We start from the raw sequence: 26,044 nt of genomic DNA on the forward strand, positions 1-26,044 counted from the left end.
GTGACATGATACTGAATATCATACTTTAGAAAATGCATGTAATTGTAAATGGTACTGGATTATAGTTATTTAAAACTTTGCAGCAGATAGATGCACACTATCCTGAGAAAGCCTGCAAAGAAAGTTTCTAGAACTAGCTTTAAAAGATGGGTCTACGAATATACTTTGCCATCTACACATCGCTTGCTCAGGGTTAATGAGGAGATTAGATTAATTACATTGTGCACTGAGGTATTCACTCATTTTTCCAATGCTGAGTAAGTAGACTATACATCCAGGATTAGCCCAGATGGTCCTAGTTTTCTAATGCTGTAATATCTGGAATCGCGAAAATGTCCGGGATTGAAATTTTATGACTGATGAGGATTATTCTCTAAAATTTCACCTATATGTTCAATAATGCACATATAAACAGACTCTTAGGGCATGCCCTCTCTCAGCTGATCTTGGAGCAGGTGCTGATATATTAGGACAGAAAATTTGTTTGCGTTGTAATATTATCTGTTTGAAGTAGTCTTTAGGTGGCTTTAGGCATTTGAAGTTAGGCAGCAACCATCTATTACGTCTCAGCAAGTGTGGCTCAGAGGTTCCAACTCCACATGTATATCATAAGGAGCAGCTCAAAATAAAAAGTTGAAGACCATGAATGAAATACACATGCAGGAAAATATATAATATATAAAAGCTTAGAGTTTGTTTTAGTATTCAAATGTTACTTAACTGTCCACGTATACAGTATGTGATTTATGTTCACTTAATAAAAGCTTACTTTGTTTAATCCTGTGTATAATCATTTCAGGTATACTGAACAGTGTAACACTAATAAAGAATATAGTTGAAAGGCAAGATACTGTAAGATTTACTATGATTGTGACACCCAGCGAACCCTCTCACTATATCGTTGTCTGTGTGAGCTAACTATTGCTGGAGCCAAATTATACATTTTGTCAGGGTTAAAGCTGCGATCACATTTAATTAAATCATTTATCAGTTGTATTGCAGTGGCATCCCTGAAAACTGACATCGACGGGGAGGCATGGCTGCTAGTTCTGCCATAACTTCTCATTTGTTATTTGACAACACAACAGGGGCATTGTGTGGACGTTGTTTTCACATTTGAAGTAAACCATCTACTCATTTTAGATAATTTTATCTCTGTTCAGATTTTACTTCATTTATTGGTTCATTATTTAGCAATGGGCAAAAGAAAGTGCGTGTTTCGTATTAACCTGCAACAGAAACACAAATTTTTGAAATCTCTAAACTAATTCAGAGCTTTCTTCTTGTATCTCTTATGATGTAATTAAAACAAACCATTTCTGAAAAAAATGCATGTCTAGTGAAAATACAATGGAAAAAATAAAGTTTAATGTTTCAGTAGACTGTTAAGGCATTTAAAAATATATCCTGGTTGGTATCCTCTGCCATTCACTTCAGTGATTTTCAAAATATGGATGTCAGTTTATGACCCTATGGTTACCTCACTGACTTCCAAATTAGCATGAAATTCTTAACACACAAATGAGTGCAAAAACAGATGGATCTGTAGCATAGCGCGAGGCCTACATTAGGTTGGAATGCAACAGTTTTGACAAGAGTCGGCTAAGTCAATAAATTTGATAACAAAAAAACACTGTGTCTGGTCTGGTCTAGCTTAGCCCAGGGTCTAGGTTAGATGAGAATGCAATAATTTGGTTATGATTTGACAAGCAATCGAATGTGATAGTACAAAACCTACCTTTGTTGACTGACTGTAGTGTAGCCCGAGGTGTAGGTTAGCTTGGAATGCAGAAGCCTGGCTGTTAGAGGGTGCTAATGAATGTGATAGAGTAAAAATATTGTTGAAGTGATTGACTTGAAACAGTTTCAAGTGCTTGTCCTTAAATATTAAATTTTATACCACATCTGACATGTCTAGACATGTATCACAGTGCAAAATTTCCTTTCTCTCCTGAATGGGAACTGAGCTATCAAATATGGGAGTGACTAGATTTCATTACTTGTGTATCAATGCGTATTGATCATTTTGTTGCTTTTGTTTTGTAATTTCAGTGTGTAAAAGTACGCTTTGCTTTGCAGTGGTGTGTTGTCAGTATGTAATATAGATTTTATATTGTGTGGTTTGTGATTATTTGGAGATATTGATGCTAAACATTCAATGTTTGCTTCCTTTTTGTGACATCACTTGCTTTGTCTTTGGCTTCTTTCCATAATGAACAGTTTAGCATCTGTTCAGGTACTGATCGGTTCAAACATATATTGAGCTTTTGTACTGCCTTCAAACGTGAGGCAGCACGTTGATTTGGAATTTTTGTATAGTTTGATTCGAGGTTGGTGCATGCTAAGGGGAGTTGCCACAAAAGAAAAAAGTAGTGAACACTGCCAGTCAGCAGTGAAGCTGGTGTCAAAGAGGAGGTTGAGTGTTGGTGTCATATGGAAGTGTCACGTGAAAGGGGTAATGGGGACACAAAATGATGTTCAGAAAGAAAAGGTTCCTGGTTTGTAAACTACCATTAAGAACCATTTTGTGACTGAGGTACATTTGGGTGTTTGAACTGAGTGGCAAATACATTTGGTACTAATTACAACTTGGCAATCAATCTGTTGTTGACTGGAAAGAGCAAAGTAGAGAAGTTTGTATTTGTATGTGTTAAGAGAAAAATGAATGTTGTGGGAAAGACGTAATTGTGGAAATTGATGAATCTCTATATGGAGAGGGAAAAAAATTGGAGGGCAATGCAACAGCATGAAGGGCATTTGATGCTGTTGAAAGAGGCAATGGTAGGTTAATTTTTCGTGTTGTGCAAGGGAAACCAAAAGAGATACTTTTGAAGATAATAAATGAAAATAGGTTACTGAGACAACAATAGTGTTTGATTGTTTCAGTTCATGTAAGTGTGTTAACAGATTAAGGATTCAAGCACCACTCTGTAAATCACAGCCTTCATTTCAAGGCTCCAGAAACAGGAGCATATACAATGCGGAAGGAATGTGGTCTGCAATGAAAAGATAGTTACAATGAACAAGGCAGTGCAAAAACTGATTTATGTACCGTATTTCATTAATTGCGCATTGTGTCTGTATGATGACAACTCACATATTATTTCATTCACGGGTGCACCATTAATGAAATACATAAATAAATATCTGGTAGTCTATAATTTACTCCATACAGATTTTAAAAAATTCTTTTTTACAATTTTTCACTTGCTTCCATGTCAGGCCTCGTTTTCTGTATTGATTTCTTTTTTGGCGGTATTTGTCTCCTTGAAAGTTAGTTGTGATTGTAGTGAGATTCTTGGATCCTTTATACCTGTACAAACTGAAACAACCTTAAAGCAAAATTATTCCTTGGAGTCCGTTGTTTTTGCTGAGTGTATTACTATTGCTTTGCTTCAATGTACCGCAACACCAAAAGTGAAGAAAGTATCTATTTCACTTAGCAGAATACTCATACCATCTTTATCATTTTTAATTTGCCAATAATGGATTCATGTTTTGGTTGATATACTCCCTGCAAACAATTTCATTATATATGAATCACTTTTAGTATACTCTTTTCTAGGTTAATTCCAACTGACAGCACATTTATTTCCAAAATTAGTTGTGTGAAATAAGGTGGTTCCTATACTTACTACGTATCTCTTGAAAATCATTGATTATTGTCAGTTTTTTACGTGTAATCGGTACCATTTTGATTCCAACATTATTTCTAGTGCCGATTTTCCCACCGCCTCTATTCCTGCCATAGCTATATTCATTTTATGTACTAAATTCCGGCCATTTCTCATAATTTCTATCTTTTGTGGTAAACACAATGGTCTACAGTCAATGTGAGAAGATGGCTCCTATAAGGTGAATTGTGAAATCTGAATTGAATGTTTCTCTTTCTGTTTTGCGTTCCCAGTGCCTCTGATGTCATTATGACAGTACATGAACCAAACTTTCTGATTGAATGATTTCTGAGTTCTGTAACTACCTGTTGTTGCCAACATCCACTCCCTGTTTAGACACTTTTCCTTATAAGTTAATAACATTGCAAGTTAAATGGAGAAATGTTGTTTTACATGATAGAAAAAACTTTGTCGACTGTTTTTATAGACACACAAACAAACACAAACATACACACAAAATTCTAGCTTTCGCAACCAACAGCTGCTTCATCAGGAAAGAGGGAAGGAGAGGGAAAGATGAAAGGATGTGGGTTTTAAGGGAGAGGGTAAGGAGTCATTCCAACCCCGGGAGTGGAAAGACTTACCTTAGGGGGAAAAAAGGACAGGTACACACACACACACACACACACACACACACACACACACACACACACACACACACACACCCATCTGCACATATACAGACACAGGCAGGCCCAATACAATACATAACTCTTACTCATTTCTTAATGTCCATTAAAATTGCATTAACTGAACATTTTAAAGCTATACATGATTTAGTATTGATTTCCACATTTGTATCATTTCCAAACAAAACAAGTTTCACCTGTAGTGATGTTTCTGATTAAAGATGACTAATATACAAAGAAGGAGCAAGGGCTGTAAGATGGGACTTACGGGGGCTCACAGCTCCTTTGTGAATATGTCTTGGCAACCACGGGGCCCCAGCCTTGGGAGCATTACTTCCTTTCCATGCTGCAAGCTTATTTTTCCACAATCCTTTTCCACCCTGCATCTCCATCGCATGGTTTTCTTGGTGCAGACCCTGTATGGACCTGGTTTATGATTTGGTACTAGAGTTTCCACTTCCAGCATTTTCTACAACTTCTCATTAAATAAATGTGTAGTCCCATTGTTAGATTTGACGCGCAACCAATTTTCAAAATTCCGCAGTTGTGTGGATTGTGCAGGGGTCGCCCAATGTGGTGTATGCTCCACCTTTGTGCCATTCCGTTTTCACACCCTTTCCTGTAATAAGGTAATGCACCCATAACCCAGTATGCGAACCATCCCATTGTCGGGTGGGTCATGAAGTACCTACACAGTGGTAGCCCCCTAACCATGCAGGGATCACACAGTTAGTGCCTGATCTGAAACCTATCCATGTATGCCAAGGAGTATGTACCTATTGTGACTGGGGCACAGGGACTGAGCAGTAGATAACTGGCAAAGTAGCCATTTCTGAGGCTGGGTGGCACCATGGGGAGAGCCCCCTAGCAGAACGGGTGGCAACTTGGGACATGATCCGGAAATGAGGCAAAGGAAGATACCTCTCACTGGTGACCATACGACCCCAGCAGTCTTTATCAAAAGGAAGTACTCATTTAACACAGAGAGATAAGATTCTAAAATGTTCCTTTCCTTGGCTACACCATGGGAGAAATGTAGGGCTAAGCTACAAGCAAAGAAATATTCCCCGCTATTTCTTCTTGGCGAAATAGTCCTTATTGTTTATGGAGAACTTGGAAGACAAGTTTCAGCCATCTCTAAAAAAAAAGTAGATCAATTTTGAACAAAACAGCATCCCCTGCCCAGTCACTGGCGCTGTTTGCTCGTGACAAGTTGTATGACTTACTGGTGGTGTCACTCCATATAATAATCTAAATACGGTTCAGGGCATCATTTTTCACGGAGACCTGCTCCTGCAATCTGATGATGGGCTATGCACCAACTTAGGATGACAGGGTGTAAATTTTGTTGGTCATGTCCATAGGTGGCCAAAGGACAATAGGGTTGCTACCAGAGCCTTCATCTTGTCCTTGGCGGGCGATTCATTGCCTGATAAGACAAGGTGATGGTATATCGATGCAGTGTGAAACCATATGTTCCCACCCTATGTTGTGCTTCAAGTATTTGAAATAAGGGCACATGTCTTTGTGTTGCAATTTAGTGATTGTGGATGACTGCTGAATGCAAACACACGTTGTGCCTCTCCCTCAGTCTGTGTTAATGGTGGAAAGCACCATTCTCCCTGCTCATCAGATTGTGCCATTTTACAGAAAGAGAAGAAAATACAAGAATATAAGACTCTGAACAAACTAACATATTAGGAGACCAGTTGCATCCAGCATGTATAGCAGTGTCATGTGTTGCAGCCCCTATGACATTGCCCCCTTTGGCGACAGTACTCCCAACTGTTACCACCTCTTACAGTGGGCCCTCGGGGTTGCTTGACCGAGCCTGCCCCTTTGATGGTTGGGGCTCTCCTCTTGCTGCTTCCCATACGCCTACTTTGGCATCGTTGGCCTTCCACCCTCTGGGGACATTGGTCCTCACCTCCCAGCCAGAGAAAAAGCACCGTCCTCTGGTGTCTCTTGCCAGGAGGGCGTCCCTAGGGACACTTCCTTCCAAGGCTTCTGCCAGTCTAAAACCGAACACCAGCCAGTGTCTGAAGGAGCCATAGCCTACGGGTTGAAGGGCATCACAATCATCATCATTACCTTAAACTGATTTAGAGAGGCCCTTGCAACCATCCGAATAGGATAGGAAAGATAAGTAGTAGTCCTCCAAGAAGTAGGAGATTCCAATGGCCTCCAGGTCTCACTTCTTCCATTTCTCTGGCTGAGGTGGGGATTGCGGTGGCCCCCGATGCCCCGAGTCACACCACACAAAAGAACCCAGAACGTATGTACGTTGATGCCTTAACCCCCTGAACCCATGGCAGCAGGTGACCCTAGGGCATAACCTGCCTCCTTGGTCTCTTCATAGCGTCACGGTACATCAACAACATTATTCTCCAGTTGACTTGTAGTGGTTTTTTCCACCACCTGCCAGAGCTGGGACATCTAAGCACTTCCCAGGCCTCCTGCATTACCTAACAGGAGACTTTGTTTTCAGCATTGCAGATCCGGGCCCTTCATGGATACAGGGGATATTATAAGAATCATACTACCTATGACAAGGCGTCGGGCGGTGTTTGCACATATGTTCTGGGTGCACAATGTAGTGAACTTGTGTCTCTTAATACACTTTTGGAGACTGTGGCTCTTTGGGTAAGGGCATTTCAGGGTATTACCATCAGCAATGTTTACCTCCTTCCTGATGGTGAAGTGTTTCAGAACATATCGTTTGCATTGGTTTCTCAGCTCTCTGCACTTTTTCTAATCTTGGGTGATTTCAATGCCCATAACTCTCTGTGAAGTGAACCACATCACTGGCCATTGTAAAGACCTCGAAAACTTACTCTCATAACTTGACCTTCGCCTCTTGGATACTGGTGCCCTCACATGTATCAGTGTTGTACATGGAACTTTCTCAGCCATTGACCTTACCATCTGCAGCCCGTGTCTTCTCCCATCCATCCACATGTTGGCCTGAGTGATAATGACCACTTCTCGATCTTCCCTCAGTATTACTCTCATGGGCACCTGCCCAGATGGGCTATCAGGTGGGATGCTTTCACTTCTAGTGTCGCCCTTGGCTCCACGCCGCAAGGAAATATCGATGAGACAGTGTAGAATATAACTACAGCCATTCTTTCGGTAGCTAATTTGGCGATCCCCTGTTCCTCAGGCATGCTGCAGTGGGAGACAATATCTTGATGTCATATCTTTGCCACTTTTAGCCACATCTGGAGTAAGGGCAAGTTTGCATTGCAGTGGCGAGAAAGCGTCATCATCCCAATACTGAATCTGGATAAGCACTCTCTAGAGGTGGATATTTATCACCCAATTAATCTCACCAATGTTCTTTGGTGCTTGACTGCATGGTAAGCTGGCAGCTGTGGTGGCTCCTTGAGTCTCAGAGTCTTCTGATTGTGTTCCAGGGTGGCTTTCACCAAAACTGTTCCACTACTGATGATCTGGTTTATGGAGCCTGCCATCTCAATAGCTTTTGCCTGATGTTAACACCTTATAGCCCTCTTCATTGACTTGCTAAAGGCTTATGACACCACAGGATGACACCCATCCACAGCCTTACACAAGTGGGGTCTCTGGGATCCCCTCTCGATTTTTATCCTGAACTTTTTGTTGCTCCATACTTTCCAGGTGTGAGTTGGTGCTTCCAACATTACTACCAGTATCCAAGAGAATGGGGTCCTGCAGGGCTCTTTGCTGAGTATCCCTCTCTTTCTAGTAGCCATCAATGGTCTAACGACAGCTATGGAGTCCACAGCATCCTCCTCCTTGTAAGCTAACGACTTTTATCTCTACTATTGCTGCTTGAGTGGGGTGTCACTGAACATCCACTGGAAGATGCCATACAAAAGGTGCAGGCATGGGCTACCACCCATGGGTTTTGGTTTTAAGCTGCCAAGACGTACATAGCGCACTTCTGTTGACATTGTACCACACACCAAAACCAGAACTTTACCTCAACAACCAACTACTCAATGCGGTGGAGACTTATTGCTTGTTAGGACTGGTCTCCGATGCTCGATTGACATGGATTCCCCATCTTCACCAGCGTAAGCGAAATTGCCAGCTGAGTAACACCAGTTGGGTTGCAGATCACACTACCCTTCTGCAGCTTTACAAAGCCCTGATGCAGTCCTGTCTTGATTATGAGGTCTGACGTAAGGTTCGGCTTCTGCCTCGGCATTGTGGATACAAGATCCAATAAATCATTGTGGGTTTCCATTTGCGACAGGTGCCTTTCGAACCCGTCCTGTGAACAGCTTACTCGTGGAGGCTGGGATCCCTCCATTGCATCCCTCCAGGCACCAGCAACACCTTGTCAAGTATACTAAACATTCTTGCAGCTCCCCGAAGCATCTGAACTACTATCTCCTCTTTCCTATCCATCTCCCACAACAGTGGCCCAGATCCGGGATAACGATTGCAATCCACATCCAGTCCCCCCACCCCCACTGAACTCCAGTTGTTTCGTCGACGACAGCTATGTCTTGATAAATCACAAGATCTGAAACACTTGATTCAGCCTAGGGCTCTCCACTATCAATTTTTCTCCATCCTTGGCTGTTTTCAGGGTTCAGAAATAGTCTGCACCGATGACTCAGTCTTGCCGGATGGCTGTAGTGTTTTCAGTGCAGAGTTGGTAGCCATCTCTCATGCTCATGAACATATCTGTTCCTGCACCAGTGATTCCTTACACATCTGCAGCGACTCCTTGAACAGTTTAAGGTTTTTTAGGATTCCCTGTATGCACTCGAACAATGTGGGTGCTCAGTGACCTTTGTCTGGACCCCGGGCCACGTCGAGATCCCAGGGAATGAACTGGCTGATAGCTTAGCCAAACCGGCTAATAATAAGCCGACTCTTGAGATTGGTATTCCAGGAAGAGACCTCTGATCGGTACTATGTTTCTGATTAAAGATGACTAATATACAATGAAGGAGCAAGGGCTGTAAGATGGGACTTGCAGGGGCTCACAGCTCCTTTGTGAATATGTCTTGGCAACCACGGGGCCCCAGCCTCGAACATGGAATGGCTCACTCTAACCTTACTAAGGGGTTCGGTAATTTTCACAACATACTGCATTGGTACTAATTATTTTTTGTGTGGTTTCTTTACCCACATACGATATTACATCACAGAAATAAAAACATTTTGCACCAACAATCGATGAAAACCAATTATCAGCTGTAAAATTCCGACCACTGCCACTAAGTGGTACAGTAATTTTCACAATGTGTTGCATTGGTAAGGGCAAACACACTTTTTTGTGTGGTTTCTTTACCCATGTACGGTATTCTGCCACAGAAATAAAAACATTTCGCATCAACAAGTGCTATTATTTTTAAACTGTACTTACCCAGTTTGGACGGGAGATACATTTGAAAATACGGCGTCCTCAGAACCCTAGTAGAGTCTCATCAACGGTAACCAATTGCATGGGAGCAAAATATCAGGTACAGTTGGCATTCAATAGATCCCAAACCTCCCGAAAGGCAGCATATGTGTCCTTTTGTTTACATTCTTCTCTTGTGTTTTTATCGTCAAAAGGGCAATGTTGCAGAAGGAACTGGAATCATTTTGCTACTTATTGCCATAGTTATTTTTATAAAAATTATTTTATTCCTTTTGTATCTTTTATACATCCTGTTTTTTATACCACATGCAGTCACTTTTTTAGTACATATAAATATGTACCATACTGATGTATTACTGTAACAATTACATATTCCATACAGTTGAGCGTTTATCACGCTACTAAACCCTACTTTTGTGAAGTTTTTTATAACTGTAATTGGAGTTTTAGTCTGAAGACTGCGTACATAGAGCTAGCGACACTAAGCGTGCAGGCCAATTTTACGATAATTACAATTGGAGTTTTGATTGTAAGTGGCGCACTGTACACCCGAAATGTCTCCATATTTTCTGGCAAAAATGAAGAGAAAATAAAACTTATTTGAAAAAGTTATACTCATTTCTTTGTTTACGCACCGAGCGAACATTTAAAATCTGTCAGACTCGGATATCTTCGTATTTTCTTGCAAATAAAAAGGCGCAATTAAAATTTCCACCCCCCACCCCATGAACCATGGACCTTGCCATTGATGGAGAGGCTTGCATGCCTCACTGATACAGACAGCCGTACCGTAGGTGCAACCACAACAGAGGGGTATCTGTTGAGAGGCCAAACAAACGTGTGGTTCCTGAAGAGGGGCAGCAGCCTTTTCAGTAGTTGCAAGGGCAACAATCTGCATGATTGACTGATCTGGCCTTGTAACAATAACCAAAACAGCCTTGCTGTGCTGGTACTGCGAACGGCTGAAAGCAAGGGGAAACTACAGCTGTAATTTTTCCCGAGGGCATGCAGCTTTACTGTATGATTAAATCATGATGGCGTCCTCTTGGGTAAAATATTCCGGAGGTAAAATAGTCCCCCATTTGGATCTCCGGGCGGGGACTACTCAAGAGGATGTCGTTATCAGGAGAAAGAAAACTGGCGTTCTACAGATTGGAGCGTGGAATGTCAGATCCCTTAATCGGGCAGGTAGATTAGAAAATTTAAAAAGGGAAATGGATAGGTTAAAGTTAGATATAATGGGAATTAGTGAAGTTCGGTGGCAGGAGGAACAAGACTTCTGGTCAGGTGACTACAGGGTTATAAACACAAAATCAAATAGGGGTCATGCAGGAGTAGGTTTAATAATGAATAGGAATGCGGGTAAGCTACTACAAACAGCATAGCGAACGCATTATTGTGGCCAAGATAGATACGAAGCCCACACCTACTACAGTAGTACAAGTTTATATGCCAACTAGCCCTGCAGATGACGAAGAAATTGAAGAAATGTATGATGAAATAAAAGAAATTATTCAGATAGTGAAGGGTGATGAAAATTTAATAGTCATGGGTGACTGGAATTCGGTAGTAGGAAAAGGGAGAGAAGGAAACGTAGTATGTGAATATGGATTGGGATTAAGAAATGAAAGAGAAAGCTGCCTGGTAGAATTTTGCACAGAGCACAACTTAATCTTAGCTAACACTTGGTTTAAGAATCATGAAAGAAGTTTGTATACATGGAAGAACCCTGGAGATACTAAAAGGTATCAGATAGATTATATAATGGTAAGACAGAGATTTAGGAACCAGGTTTTAAATTGTAAGACATTTCCAGGGGCAGATGTGGACTCTGACCACTATCTGTTGGTAATGAGGATCAAGTAGGTAAAAAGATGAGGGCTAGTAGAAATCCTTGGGTAACAGAAGAAATATTGAATTTAATTGATGAAAGGAGAAAATATAAAAATGCAGTAAATGAAGCAGGGATAAAGGAATACAAACGTCTCAAAAATGAGATCGACAGGAAGTGCAAAATGGCTAAGCAGGGATGGCTAGAGAACAAATGTAAGGATGTAGAGGCTTATCTCACTAGGGGTAAGATAGATACTGCCTACAGGAAAATTAAAGAGACCTTTGGAGATAAGAGAACCACTTGCATGAACATCAAGAGCTCAGATGGAAACCCAGTTCTAAGCAAAGAAGGGAAAGCAGAAAGGTGGAAGGAGTATATAGAGGGTCTATACAAGAGCGATGCACTTGAGGACAATATTATGGAAATGGAAGAGGATGTAGATGAAATGGGAGATACGTTACTGCGTGAAGAGTTTGACAGAGCACTGAAAGACCTGAGTCGAAACAAGGCCCCCGGAGTAGACAACATTCCATTGGAACTACTGACGGCCTTGGGAGAGCCAGTCCTGACAAAACTCTACCATCTGGTGAGCAAGATGTATGAAACAGGCGAAATACCCTCAGACTTCAAGAAGAATATAATAATTCCAATCCCAAAGAAAGCAGGTGTTGAAAGATGTGAAAATTACCGAACAATCAGCTTAATAAGCCACAGCTGCAAAATACTAACACGAATTCTTTACAGATGAATGGAAAAACTGGTAGAAGCCGACCTCGGGGAAGATCAGTTTGGATTCCGTAGAAATACTGGAACACGTGAGGCAATACTGACCTTACGACTTATCTTAGAAGACAGATTAAGGAAAGGCAAACCTACGTTTCTAGCATTTGTAGACATAGACAAAGCTTTTGGCAATGTTGACTGGAATACTCTCTTTCAAATTCTAAAGGTGGCAGGGGTATAATACAGGGAGCGAAAGGCTATTTACAATTTGTACAAAAACCAGATGGCAGTTATAAGAGTCGAGGGACGTGAAAGGGAAGCAGTGGTTGGGAAGGGAGTAAGACAGGGTTGTAGCCTCTCACCGATGTTATTCAATCTGTATATTGAGCAAGCAGTAAAGGAAACAAAAGAAAAATTCGGAGTAGGTATTAAAATCCATGAGGAAGAAATAAAAACTTTGAGGTTCGCCGATGACATTGTAATTCTGTCAGAGACAGCAGAGGACTTGGAAGAGCAGTTGAATGGAGTGGACAGTGTCTTGAAAGGAGGATATAAGATGAACCTCAACAAAAGCAAAACGAGGATAATGGAATGTAGTCTAATTAAGTCGGGTGATGCTGAGGGAATTGGATTAGGAAATGAGGCACTTAAAGTAGTAAAGGAGTTTTGCTATTTGGGGAGCAAAATAACTGATGATGGTCGAAGTAGAAAGGATATAAAATGTAGACTGGCAATGGCAAGGAAAGCGTTTCTGAAGAAGAGAAATTTGTTTATATCGAGTATAGATTTAAGTGTCAGGAAGTCGTTTCTGAAAGTATTTGTATGGAGTGTAGCCATGTATGAAAGTGAAACATGGACAATAAATAGTTTGGACAAGAAGAGAATAGAAGCTTTTGAAATGTGGTGCTACAGAAGAACGCTGAAGATTAGATGGGTAGATCACATAATTAATGAGGAAGTATTGAATAGGATTGGGGAGAAGAGAAGTTTGTGGCACAACTTGACCAGAAGAAGGGATCGGTTGGTAGGACATGTTTTGAGGCATCAAGGGATCACCAATTTAGTATTGGAGGGCAGCGTAGAGGGTAAAAATCGTAGAGGGAGACCAAGAGATGAATACACTAAGCAGATTCAGAAGGATGTAGGTTGTAGTAGGTACTGGGAGATGAAGAAGCTTGCACAGGATAGAGTAGCATGGAGAGCTGCATCAAACCAGTCTCAGGACTGAAGACCACAACAACAACAACAACAACAACAATTAAAATTTATTTTAAATGTTATACTCATCTCTAGCTTACGAGACGGACAAACATTTAAAAATCTGCCGAACTTTGCCAAAATATATAATATATGTTATTATGTAACTACATCACTTTTTAATGGGACAGTAACAAGCAAATGTAAATACGCTCCATCAAATTTCGGACGTGCAGTCGCACAGATTCAGCTTCTTTTTCTCATATTTCTGCTGTAAAATCCTCATTCTGAAGAATGACGCAACAGACGGACGGCTGGACAGTTTGCAGCCGAAAAATTAGAAGAGTAATCCAAAATCATGTGCAGCACGCCCAAAATTTAATGGAACAGTCATTCTGCCACTAAAACTTTAAGATGCAAAAATTTAGAGATGCTTCCAGAAAGATTTTCACTCTGCAGCGGAGTGGTCGCTGGCATGAAACTTCCTCACAGATCATCTGTCTGTTTTAATATGTCAGGAGGTTTCAAATTTAAAGATATTTACTCACCTTTGTTGACTAAAACAAGAACAGTTCATCCACATCGTCCTCTGCCTCTTCTTCAGTTGATGTGCTGGATTGTTGGTCTCCTCGGTGCGCAGCCGTTGTGCCAATTTTTTTCAAAGCATGCACTGATAAGACGTAACTATGACAGCACTTGTTCACACGCCAAAATCGAGTCCGCACAATGAGAATTGCGTTTATCTTATTGGTTTGAAGTTTGTTCCTGATGGAGGTTTTCACATTGTTGAGCATGCTAAATGCTCTTTCGACCTCAGCATTTGACCAAGATAACACCAAAAGCATCACTGCAAGATCTGAGAGCTCCTGAAAAGGCTTTAGGGAACTAGCGTCTTTATACGATGCGATATCTTGCCAAAGTTCTACTGTACTGTTGACATTTTTCCATTCAATCAAAGTCAGTTCTTGTTATTTCTGTGTCAGGTAATTGAAATTCCTGAGCTAGTGGGATTTACTTTCTTTCACCACCCTCAAATACTGTTATGGAGCAATTATGCACACTTTTAGCAAAACCTTGACATTATTCGGCAGTCGCCTATGGAGCTCCTCTGCTAAGCAAAGCAGAAAATTTTCGCATCTACTGTGAATAACTTTTTCGATTTCCGCATTAATTTTATGTTTTTTCATCATATTTACCAATGAAACCTCTGCTTCATGGTCAAGATAAATATTGAGGGGATTTGTATTTTCTATCATCCACCATTAGCAAATCTCTCTTATAACCGGGGACGACAGTCCACCTTGTAAGACCTACAATAAGAAGTACTAAGTCTTGCAGTAGCTTTGAACGGTCTGCTGTACATGATTGGAATGTTTTATTGACCGTTTGACATTCTTCTAAAATTGGTCTAAGTAACAGAAGATAAAGCTTATTGATGGCATCAGAGTACATACTACATAATAGTTCAGCTGTGTAGCACTCAGTCTGATGTCTGGACATTTCAAAATGTGTCTGTAGTTCAAGCCACTGACTTCAAATGCGATTAACAGCAACTTCCATCGATAGCCACCTTGTCAGTAAGTTTAAGGGGTTCGTCTCCATTATTTAAGGCTTTCAACAACTCCTTATACATGGCTAGTCGAAAAGAAGAGTTTGAAAACCAAGAATAAGTTTCACAAATTAAGAAGTCAAGATTCCTTGGTGCCATTTGGGCAGCAGAGGACACTGCTAACTGAACTGAATGGCAAGCACAAGGGATCAATACAAGATTAGGGACCTCATATTTCAGTTTCTGGTAAATCGGCTTGTTAATACCCACCATTACTGAGGCATTATCCTTACCAGTCCCTCTCATTTGTTGAATGTCTAGGCCATAATCTGAAAGTAATGACTTTCCTGCAGTAACAATACACTCAGCATTCCCCTGTCCTAATTAAACAATTCCTAAAAAGATGGAAGTATCTCTGCTTTGTTGTTTTGGAAAGTATGCACACAGCCAACAATTTGGTGGCAGAAATGTCTGTAGATTCATCTATAAGAAGACTGAAATATCCATTACCAACATCTTTCTGTAGTTCTGATTTAAAGTGCTAGAAGAGAATGTTCCTGATCAAAGCACAGCTCTTCGTATGGTATAGCCATAAAAGAGATGCATGGTCAAAACTTTGAAAAAGTTTCTTGGTTAGATTTGAAAGATGGTTAATGGATCTAATTGCACAGTGATTAACTACAAACAATGTAAGACAGCCTAAGCTGCTGCATGTTCATACGTATGTTTGATGGAGTGAAATGGCAATGATGACTGTCGTAAAGATGAGAAAGGTTCACCTGCTCGTAAATGTTTCTTATTTTTTCCGTAAAGTAATATGTGTGACATACGCACATTCAAGTTAGAGCGGCAATATTTACAACACGCACTACTAGGTTCCCTGGGCACCTCTAACAACCCGGCCTTTGATTGTTCCTCACCTAACCATTCTTTTCTAAAATGTCATACATTCTGCTTGACATTCTTTTCAAACATGTTCAGTCAGTCGTAAAAACAAAAAAAGAGCCCTAGACGTTAGTTGTTAAACACACAATAACTCACTACAACATTGAAGTCTGTAACCTGGTACACACCTCCCCAATCCTGATCGGTAGCAGGAGAATTCATTCCGTAGTTATTTGCAAATGTTCGTTGCCAACAGGGCAGCGTACCATTAGCTGGTTGTTGACTGCATTGTCGTCTCCTTTGTTGCTGAGCTGTCTGTCACGGTCTGTCTTTTATTGCGCTTTATTCATTGTGATTTATACGAAAATGAGTGATGATCCGCTTGCTGGCTCATCACAGGGGCTGTCTTCATTTTGGAAAAGAAAGCTGGTTATCAGGAGCCCATGGAAGCTCAAAACACAGGTTTCTGTTGCCTGCACTGAGTGCTTACAATACATGGAGGTGGAGGTTTGCCCCCCCCCCCCCCCCCCCCACCGCTGCTGCACACGCAACCCAACCCACCATGCAGCATAGCTTGTCAGCTCTCCCATCTGCCCACAAACCCTGCTCGTGAGGCGCCGAGTTACAGTGCGCGAGCAGAGTACCGTAAGGTGAGTCTCACGCGCTGCTCGTGTGCATTGGGTTCGTCATATTTGGACTGGGCGCGTGCGCTGCGCTTGTGCAATGCACCGCGATCCATCTCCTGTCGGTTTTTCCAACGAACACTTTGAATGTTCACAGTTCAGATTTGGATGGGAGCGCGAAAGGTTTGTCGTTTTTAGCGTGCATGTGAGTATTGTTTTGCAAGATTTAACGAGAAAAGAGGGATTTTTAAGTCGACCTAAAATATTAATTTTTGATTAATATCTTTAGATTATTGTCAGGCTTCAATAAGGGATTTTGTGATTGATTTTCCAGCGATTAAATATGGAGTGGTCGGAAGTGACTTAAATTAAACTAATTGATGAATATAGAAAACAATACATTCTTCGGGATCCGCAGCATAAGGATCATGGCGGGAAACACATGAAAGCAGATGCTTGGCGAGAAATACCTGCGGAGATGGATGTATCTCTGGACCAGTGCAGAAAAAACAATATCTTTGCTCTCTTCATACCGATGGGAGAAGAGCAAATTGAGAAACAGCATGGGAACAGGAAAAGGTAAGTCGTGAATCTAATAAGATGTTATGTACCTAAATCTCTTAATTGTGATAATTAAATTAGTTGACAAGTTTAGCGATGTGGCCGATCACAACTGTCATTTATTATTATGCAAAGAATTTTGTATTCGGAAAAAAATATATATTAAGAAAATGAATGGAACGAGGGTAATCCCAAAAGTAAAGTCCCCTATTTTTTTTATAAGTACAGATCTCTGTTTGTGTGGCAGTTGGTCACACTGTTATGAAGAGTGTTTCACGTGCTGTGTGTGCGCACGTTGCACTGAGGTGCTCAGTCTTGGCTTGGCAGCCATCAAGAATGGAGCTCCCATTGGATGTTACCGCCAAGTGCGAATTGCACGCAGTTATTCGGTTTTTGAACACAAAGGCACTGCGCCAGTTGAAATCCATTGCCAATTGACGGACGTGTATTGTGAGTCGTGCATGGATGTCAAAAAATGTTCGTAAGTGGTGTAGAGAGCTTACAGGTGGTCAGACCGAAGTTCACGACAAACAAAGGAGCGGGAGAGCATCAATTTCTGAGGAGACAGTGTTGAAGGTTGAGCAAAGCATGCGTGGAGATCGGCGGATCACCCTGGATGATCTCTGCACGTTCCTGAGGTTTCCTGAAGCACCGCTCACAGAATTTTAACGGAAACGTTGAACTACCGGAGGGTGTGTGCAAGATGGGTGTCACGCATGCTGACTGAGGACCACATGCGGCAACGAGATGATGCTTCCCTCGCATTTCTTTGCCGCCTTGCAGCCGAACAGGACAACTTTCTGTACTCAATTGTCACGGGTGACGAAACCTGGGCATACCACTTTACACCTGAGACCAAGCAACAATCATGCCAGTGGCGGGATCCTTCTTTGCCAAAGCAGCAGAAATTAAAAAAAAAAAAAAAAAAAAAAAAAAAAAAAAAAAAAAAAAAAAAACACACGTCTGCCGGTAAAGTCATGACAACCATTTTTAGGGATTGGAAAGGGGTATTGTTGGTCGACTTTATTCCCACTGGGACCACAATTAACGCTGACAGGTACTGTGAGACTCAGTAAAAACTCAAACGGGCAGTTCAGAACCAGAGAAGAGGAATGTTGGGCAAGGGTGTATACATACTCCATGACAACGCTCGCCCACACATCACTTGGCAAATCGTTGCTCTCCTGCAACAGTTTCAGTGGAACATAATCACCCACCCACCCTATAGTCCTGACTTGGCGTCCAATGACTATCGCCTGTTCCCTAGGTTTAAAGAACGTTTGGCTGGAAAGGGATTCAGCTCCGACGATGAGGTGAAAGAAGAGGTTCATAACTTTCTGAACAGCATGGCGGCGAGCTGGTATGACATGGCCATACAAAACTGCCACAGCGTCTACAAAAATGCATCGACAGAAATGGTGATTATGTCGAAAAATAGCTAAATGTTCAAGCTGTAAACTGATGTAAACCATCGTAGAAATAAACAGGTCTACGTACTTATTAAAAAAAAAAAGAGACCTTACTTTTGGGATTACCCTCGTATTATAAAATAATAAGTTTCATTTTCATTTATAAGTGATTTATTTACATACATCATACGAGCTTTTATAACAACAGTCGTAAGTACTGTACAGTTGTGTATTTTTTTAAAACACGGTTTTATTTCATTCTATATTTTATTTTTTCAGGAAGAGACGATGTTTATGTAAGCAGGTGGTTTGCTTATGAAGCTTCCAAGTTTCTGGAGGACAGGGACATACCACGAAAAGGACTTAACGACGGTAAGATGATGTTGATGTACTCAAGCATAGTTGTGTTGCCATTCTAGGAATCCTTCTTTCATACAATAATCTGATATTTCGTCCCTAATTTTTGACAATAATTTGTGGATTGTCGGGGGACGTGTCTCAGTGGTAACAAAGACGTCATATTATCTTCTCCCTGGACCCTTCATGACCCTTCAAATAAAACTCCATTCTTTTCATGGTCAATGCCAGCAGGAATGTACAAATATGAGGAATGGGTCCTTAGATAATTGTGTAACAAAATGACTGCCATCACTATCACCTCAGCTTTTTCAGGTGCCAAAAGCACTGTTTTTCTTGGAACCCAAAATACTAAGCTTGATATACTGAAGGCGTTCTCGACTATCTGTTGGGCCCTACTCAAGCAATAATTAAAAATTCTGTGAGGAGTCGCTTTGGCAAAGTATCCAGAGTATGGCTTCATGAGGTTTTCACTTAGAGCAAATGCATTATCACCTGCAAAGAAATAAGGTATTTGCATAGAACACCCTGGCAGCTTTTCTGCTACCAGAAGTCTCAATGTGCTCCCAGTTATCGTATTATGCAGCCTGCTTCCTTGAAAAATACCTCTATCCGAAATTCTTCCTTGGCATCCTACACCATCAATCATAAAGTTACAATTTCCATCCACTAATGCAAGAAGCACAATACTGATGATTGGTTGATAATTGAAGTTCTCTGTACTCGAGTTCATTGGGGCTTAAAAAAGGACATGTTTCCCATCCAGAGCACCAACACAGTGAGGTAGCTTCCAATGTGTTTCAAATATATTGCTTACTCCCTTCCAAGCTGCAAGTGTCGCAGGTAGCTGAAACAGAAATCATACAAAAACTTACTTTAACCATGGGCGGGGGGGGGGGGGGGGGGGGGTTGAGTTTATACATTATATTTGTAAGACAGGACTGATAATTGTTTTGGTGACTGAAAAATTACTCCATTATTGGTCTGAGGTGAATGACACAACTTAATGTTTTTAAATAGGCTCCTATTTTTATGTTAGTCACGTAATAATAGTAATACATAATTAATATTGGTTACTGTTGATTATTACTTGTAATTTACAGGAGACGGATGAGATTATTAGAACTGAAGATGACATTGAGTCAAGGCTCAACATTTCTACAGGCAGCCAACAGGGTCAACATCTACTGCCAGACCTACCAAGCGTAAGCGAACTGATGCTAGCGACTCAGTGATGAGTGCGTTTGACATTTTACAAACTGCTGCAGAGAAATTGGAGAAAGAGTTGTGTAATAAGTCCGACAAAATACATGCCTTTTTTACGTACGTCGCTGCAAAAGTGAAGAAATATTCGCCTGAAATGCAGAAATCGATACAGCTTGCCATTTTTAACGTACTTGTGAAAGCCGATAAAGGGTTTTTTGATTGGGTTCCTCAAAATGCTCAGCATTCCAAGAACTGGCAAATCCCTCCAGAAAATGTATATCACCCCATACATTCTAAACAGTGCATTGTGCAATATTTGCAACGAGTACCTGCTCCCGCCATCTGATTCCTCGACACCTACCTCTTCTCAACCATCTCCTGCTACATCAGTAACTTCAGAACAGTTTTCAGGTTTTGTGTAACATAACTTTAGTTTAATGGATTTTGATGATTTTGTGTAAAATGCCTTTAATTTTGTACTTATAAAATATTTAAAAAATAAAACAACTTTCAAAATTAAAAGAGTTAAACAGCGATGTTAATATGTTACCTTGATATATCCTTGTAACTCGTGGATGAGTGCTGCACAGACTTGTGGTACTATTAGTGCAATAGACTGCTTAGAAATCCTGAAAGTATGCTGCAGGCTAGTAAATAAATCTCCCATGGCAAGAAATCAAAGTGTTACTGCTAACCTGGAAGAATTAATCATATTGATTTTATTTGCCTTTATTTAATGAAAAAGAAATTTATATATGTATATAACAGAAATAGATCAGTCAATTTTTTTATATCCACACCCACCATCGCGTATTTGGTCAGGATCTTACGAAAAAACACAGCAAATTATAAACAAGAAGTAATCAAATTATGTACAACAAATATTAATGGTCAACTGTCTTGAGTGGAAATTGCCGTGCGGAAATTAGTGTCCTCTTTCGAAATATGCGGTCCAATCTTCTGCATCAGATTTTCAAAGTCAGAAGGTACCATTCGACAGAAATTTATATATTGACCACTTATTTGTTGTGACTTCAAATCCATCATAAGTTCTGCATTATTTCTTTTTTCTTAAAGTTCAGTGTGCCACTGTTTTGTTTTGTTTATTGACAAATTTGCCATTAATAATGCCATACCACTCATCACCATAATCCCGAGATTTTCCCCTCGCCTAAGCATGTTTACAGCTTACTGAATACTTATATGTTAGTGGGTATCCTGTGGATCGCCGGAGGTTCGTTTCAACCAAAAATTCCAACGAATGAAAGGCGAGCGGCGAGCGCGTCGCTGGGGGTTCGTGGCGTGCAAGTGCTGACCCAGCTTAAGAGCAGCTTCAACAGCTGCACATTCATGTGTATGTTCGATGGAGTGAAATGGCAATGTTGACTGTCGTGATGATGGAAAAGGTTCAGCTGCTTTTAAATGTTTCCTACTTTTTCCGTGAAGTAGTACATCTGACAAATGCACATTCAAGTTGCATCGGAATACTTACAGCATGCACTGCTAGGTTCCCAAGGGGCATCTCTAACAATGAATCCTTTGTTCCTCACTTAACCACTCTTTTCTAAAATGTCGTACATACCTCTTGGCATTCTTTTCAGACATGTTCAGTCAGTCATAAAAACAAAACATAAGAGCGCTAGACACTAGTTGTTAAACACAAAAAATTACTACAACGCTGTAGTTTGTAACCTGCTATGCAGCTCCCCAGTTACAATCAGTAGCAGCCGGGAGAATTCGCACCCTAGTGATTTGCAGATCTTCGTTGCGAACAGCGCAGCATACCATTAGCCGGTGTTCCCTGCATTGTCGTCTCCTTTGTTGCTGAGCTGAGCTGTCTTTTGTTGTGCTGTAATTTATGTGATTTTTACGAAAATGAGTGATGTGCTTGCTGTCTCATTGTGAGGGCTACCTTGTACTCCATTTCGGAAAAGAAAATCGGTTATCAGGAGCGCGTGGAAGCTCAAAACACAGGTTACTGTTGCCTGCACTGGCTGCTTACAATACATGGAGGTGGAGTTTGTCCCCCCCCCCCCCCCCCTTCCTCCCCTGGCAACCGCTCACTCAACACGGAATAGCTTTTCCGCTCTCCCCTCTTCCCGCAAACCCTGCCCGACAGATGCCAAGTTAAAATTCGCGAGAAGTACTGTACACTAATGTATTGCACTCATTATCCAGAATTCCTGGCATTAACTCATAGAGCAAAGCATATTTTTGTTAGTGCTGCTGGTGGCAGAAGCACGTATCGTATATTTAAATACAACTTGAACCCTGATGGTCGGTGATACTTTCGCTGCCGGTATTTGGCTGGCCTAGGAGAGGACAGATGGTTGTTTAACCTTCGCAATCGCCGGGTTTTGCGCCATGGCACTGGAAAACCACCTCCACTAGAACCCTTCCCAGGGTGGCGTTTTAGAATTCCTGCTTCTGCTCCCTACATTCAAATTCGTGAGTATTGTATATTTGCTTGCAATAGAAATTAGAGCCATTTCCCACCGCACTATGTTTACATTGCTGAGTTTGCCAGTGATCAGAGATGTTTGTTACTGTTAGCTAAAAAATAGCGATGTTCATTGCTCAGTAGACTATAGTCTAAAATACTCATTGAAATCTGATACAATGTTTATAACTATAAACATTTTCATTCAGTCATCTTACAAGTAGTTGCAGATCCTCAGAGTAATTTCCATTCATAACTGCGAAAGTGTTGCAGATACAGGACTTTGTGCATGAACTAACCTCTCGATCATGTCCCATAAGATGTTCAATGGGGTACCTGTCTGGTGATCTGGATGGCCAAATCATTCGCTCAAATTGTCCAGAATGTTCTTCAAACCAGTCGCAAGCAATTGTGGCCCTTTCACGTGGTGCACTGTCATCCATAAAAATTCCTTCGTTGTTTGGGAACCTGACGTCCATGAACAGCTGCAAATGGTGTCCAAAGAACCGAACATTACCCTTTGCAGTGATCTTTCAGTTGGACCATGTCTATACAGGCCACACCATTGTGGAGTCACCACCAGCTTTCGCAGTGTCTTGTAGAGAACTTGGGTCCACAACTTCGTAGGTCTGTGCCACACTCTATCCCTACCGTCAGCTCTTGCCAACTGAAATAGGGACTCGTCGACCATGCTATTGTTCTCCAGTCATCTAGGGTCCAACCAATAGGTGACGAGTCGCTGCAGGTAACATCGTCTAAATACTGTAAATGATTTATACAACATGTAGAACTTTCCAAATGCAGTGGATGATGTTAGAAAACATGTTTGCTTGCTGCGACAGCCCATTAACGCCAAATTTAGCCACACTATCCTAAAATACGCCCCAACAAAAGATTGAATTCTGACATTGTAGGTTTTTCCTTTCGTTGTGCATGTTTAGTCATTTGATAGATGAAGGCTTATTTTGAGATTTAATTGTGCGTGGAATTGCTGGCTTCATTTATAGTACTACAACAGCATAAATAGATTTTCGATGCAATGGGGAGGGAGAATGCAGGTCACAGTTGGCTCAGACAAATTCGAGCATCCTGCTGAAAAGATCTATTAGAAAGGAACAAACTATATAGAATTTGATGTCATCACACATATGTCTTGTGCTCTCCACGAACCCCTCCCCACCCTTCCGTATCGGGATTGGTGTTCATAATCGAGTTCCACCTGGGTGACCAGATTGGATGGCATTTCACCTTTTGGGCTGCACTATTGATAGAATATTAAGCAAATTTTTTAAAGAAATTTGGGCTACATTTTTGTTGACCAATGCGGTTTTTGAGCTACACAGACCAATAATCCAAGTGTATTTTTATGCACTGATTTCAATTTAATGTTGTTATTGATATTTACTGCTCCGCTGCCTTGTGAAGTACTGAAGTGTTCCAATGCCAAAGTTCTACCAGCCAAATAATGACTCTAGTGTTAACATTAAACAGCTATTGATATTTATTTAGGCTGATATACTAGTGTGTACATATTTTGAACTCATCATAATGCTACCAGACGAATCAAAATCGGGTTTCCTGTTCTTTTGCGTTACAAACTTATCTATAATTAGAAATTGTCACAACAGCACACAGAACAAAACAATCAGCAGAGGCATTTACATTAAAATCAACTGCAAGTGAGAACTGAACTGAGTAACAAAACAGCGGCGGAGTTCAAGTAAGGCCAACAACTAGTCTTGGCTAAAATACGAATGTGCGATAGCCGGTAGCAGTATGGCTTTTATAGACAGTTCAAAGCTATCGTTGGTCTTGCTGATTATCAATAGTGCGTCATATGATCGAAAATCAAAATATCTTTCAATTTTACTACACTCCAACTAGGTCTTGTGTGTTTCATTTAGATGACTTTTTTTTTGGGGGGGGGGGGGGGCGTGCCTGCATGCCCTGGACCCCCCTACCTGCCCTTGTGCAGCTTTTGGACAAACTAAATAATATGGATTGTCAGGCGTTATTATTGTCGAGACAGAGGTGAGCTGGCGGCCGGCAGCAGCAGACGATAATATGAAATGACACGCTGATCTGCGCAAATGTATCCAAACACAGTGATCATTGTATCGAGTACAAAACGGTGAAGATACATTGTGTAACTGCGGCAGCAGGCTAAGTGTAAGTGGAAATTACTAAATGAAATAGTAAGTGAGAACTACTAAATGATTACATTTAAGAAGTGTTCTTGACCGTGAGTAATAACTGTAATAGGAATTGCATTACTGACCCCGGCTGCCGAACTTCCCCAGATGGCGCCTCCTGGCCATCAATGCCATGTGATCATTTAATTTTTTTTCCATTGGCAGAATGCCGTCTCCAGCAAAAATACATCGTCCTTACATTCTAAAGCCATGATTTCACCAACATTGACCACTTTCCAGACTAAACTAATACATTACAACAATATTTAAACAAAATAAATATTATAAACATTCAGTCACACTCAGACCCTTTACAATAAATGTAAATAAAGGTTTGCCCATTAACAAATAAGCCAGTATTCTTCTGCAAAGGTATTCACAATAAATGACTACAGATTGTCGTCAGATGTAGTTTAAACAATTATTGAGACCTGCTTGGCAGAAGCGTCTTTTGGCACTCTTTTACAAAGATAGTGTCTGGCCACTTTTTAAGCCGAAGGGGGTAGCCCCGCAGCCTGAGGCATCATGTCATGGTCCATGCGGCTTCCGCCGTTGGAGGTTAGAGTCCTCCCCTGGGAATGGGTGTGTATGTCGTTCTTAGCGTAAGTTAAAGTTAGATTAAATAGTGTGTAAGCTTAGGGACAGATGACCTCAGCATTTTGGTCCCATAAGACGTTACCACAAATTTCCAATTTTTAAATTACCATGGTTTTGTATTATCAGTTGTAATTAATATTTAAATAAAGTTATTGACAAACTAGTAAACTGCTCATTAAAGAAATACACAATTATGACAAAATGTAATGTATTCATGCTGTATTAATTTTGTGTGTAATTGTGGAGGATATGACGTTCTTACAAACTTTCGCATAACCAAAAGATATAACAACATAATAAATCAGGAAATTAAATGGATACAGGTAGGTAGCTTTCAGAAATAATAGCTATAGTGCAATGCTATCATCTGAGATACTGTATCCTGAAATCACATGAAGCATTTAAAAGTTGTTAATTCAGAGATTCATTGTGAAAATGTTTATTTGCTGTGAAATATTAACTTCTGTAGTTTTAAAGATTTTGAAATATTGTTGTGTCACTGGATGTACCTCATTTTTTCTGGAATCACATATGTATTGAGATCTGCTTTAATACTTGATTGCGAATTATTATAGATTCTTGAAGAGCTGTAAAAACCCATCTTCCAACTTATCTGACACTCCACCATTTTTGGAGCATTATCTGTCCTCTTAAGCATCAAAATTTCTCATACCGGGATTGTTGCCATTTGGAGCCACATAGCTAGTCTGTGCACCTGGCTGGCCAGAACCGGTCACATGCCACACTGTCGATGGCATGCCTCGAGTCCTGAGTAGCAAGGAACGTATTTGCAGAAACAGAAGAAT

General features: G+C 40.8%; 1 protein-coding gene across 6 annotated transcripts in view; it reads left to right on the plus strand.

Annotated features, from left to right (window-relative positions):
- LOC124550878 (gastrula zinc finger protein XlCGF52.1-like) overlaps positions 1-26,044 on the plus strand; it is a 307,814-nt gene that overhangs the window by 112,575 nt on the left and 169,195 nt on the right. Inside the window, exons 1-3 of one of the 6 annotated variants that reach the window (XM_047125632.1) lie at positions 16,856-17,055; positions 18,726-18,818; positions 19,907-20,008. The exons of the other annotated variants lie outside the window; for them this stretch is intronic. Coding sequence (XP_046981588.1) covers positions 18,762-18,818; positions 19,907-20,008 — 159 coding nt within the window. The 5' untranslated portion in view covers positions 16,856-17,055; positions 18,726-18,761. Of the gene's footprint in view, positions 1-16,855; positions 17,056-18,725; positions 18,819-19,906; positions 20,009-26,044 lie in introns of those variants that run through there. 6 annotated transcript variants of the gene reach the window in all.

Source organism: Schistocerca americana, chromosome 9 (assembly GCF_021461395.2).
Source record: "Schistocerca americana isolate TAMUIC-IGC-003095 chromosome 9, iqSchAmer2.1, whole genome shotgun sequence".
Classification (NCBI taxonomy): domain Eukaryota; kingdom Metazoa; phylum Arthropoda; class Insecta; order Orthoptera; family Acrididae; genus Schistocerca; species Schistocerca americana.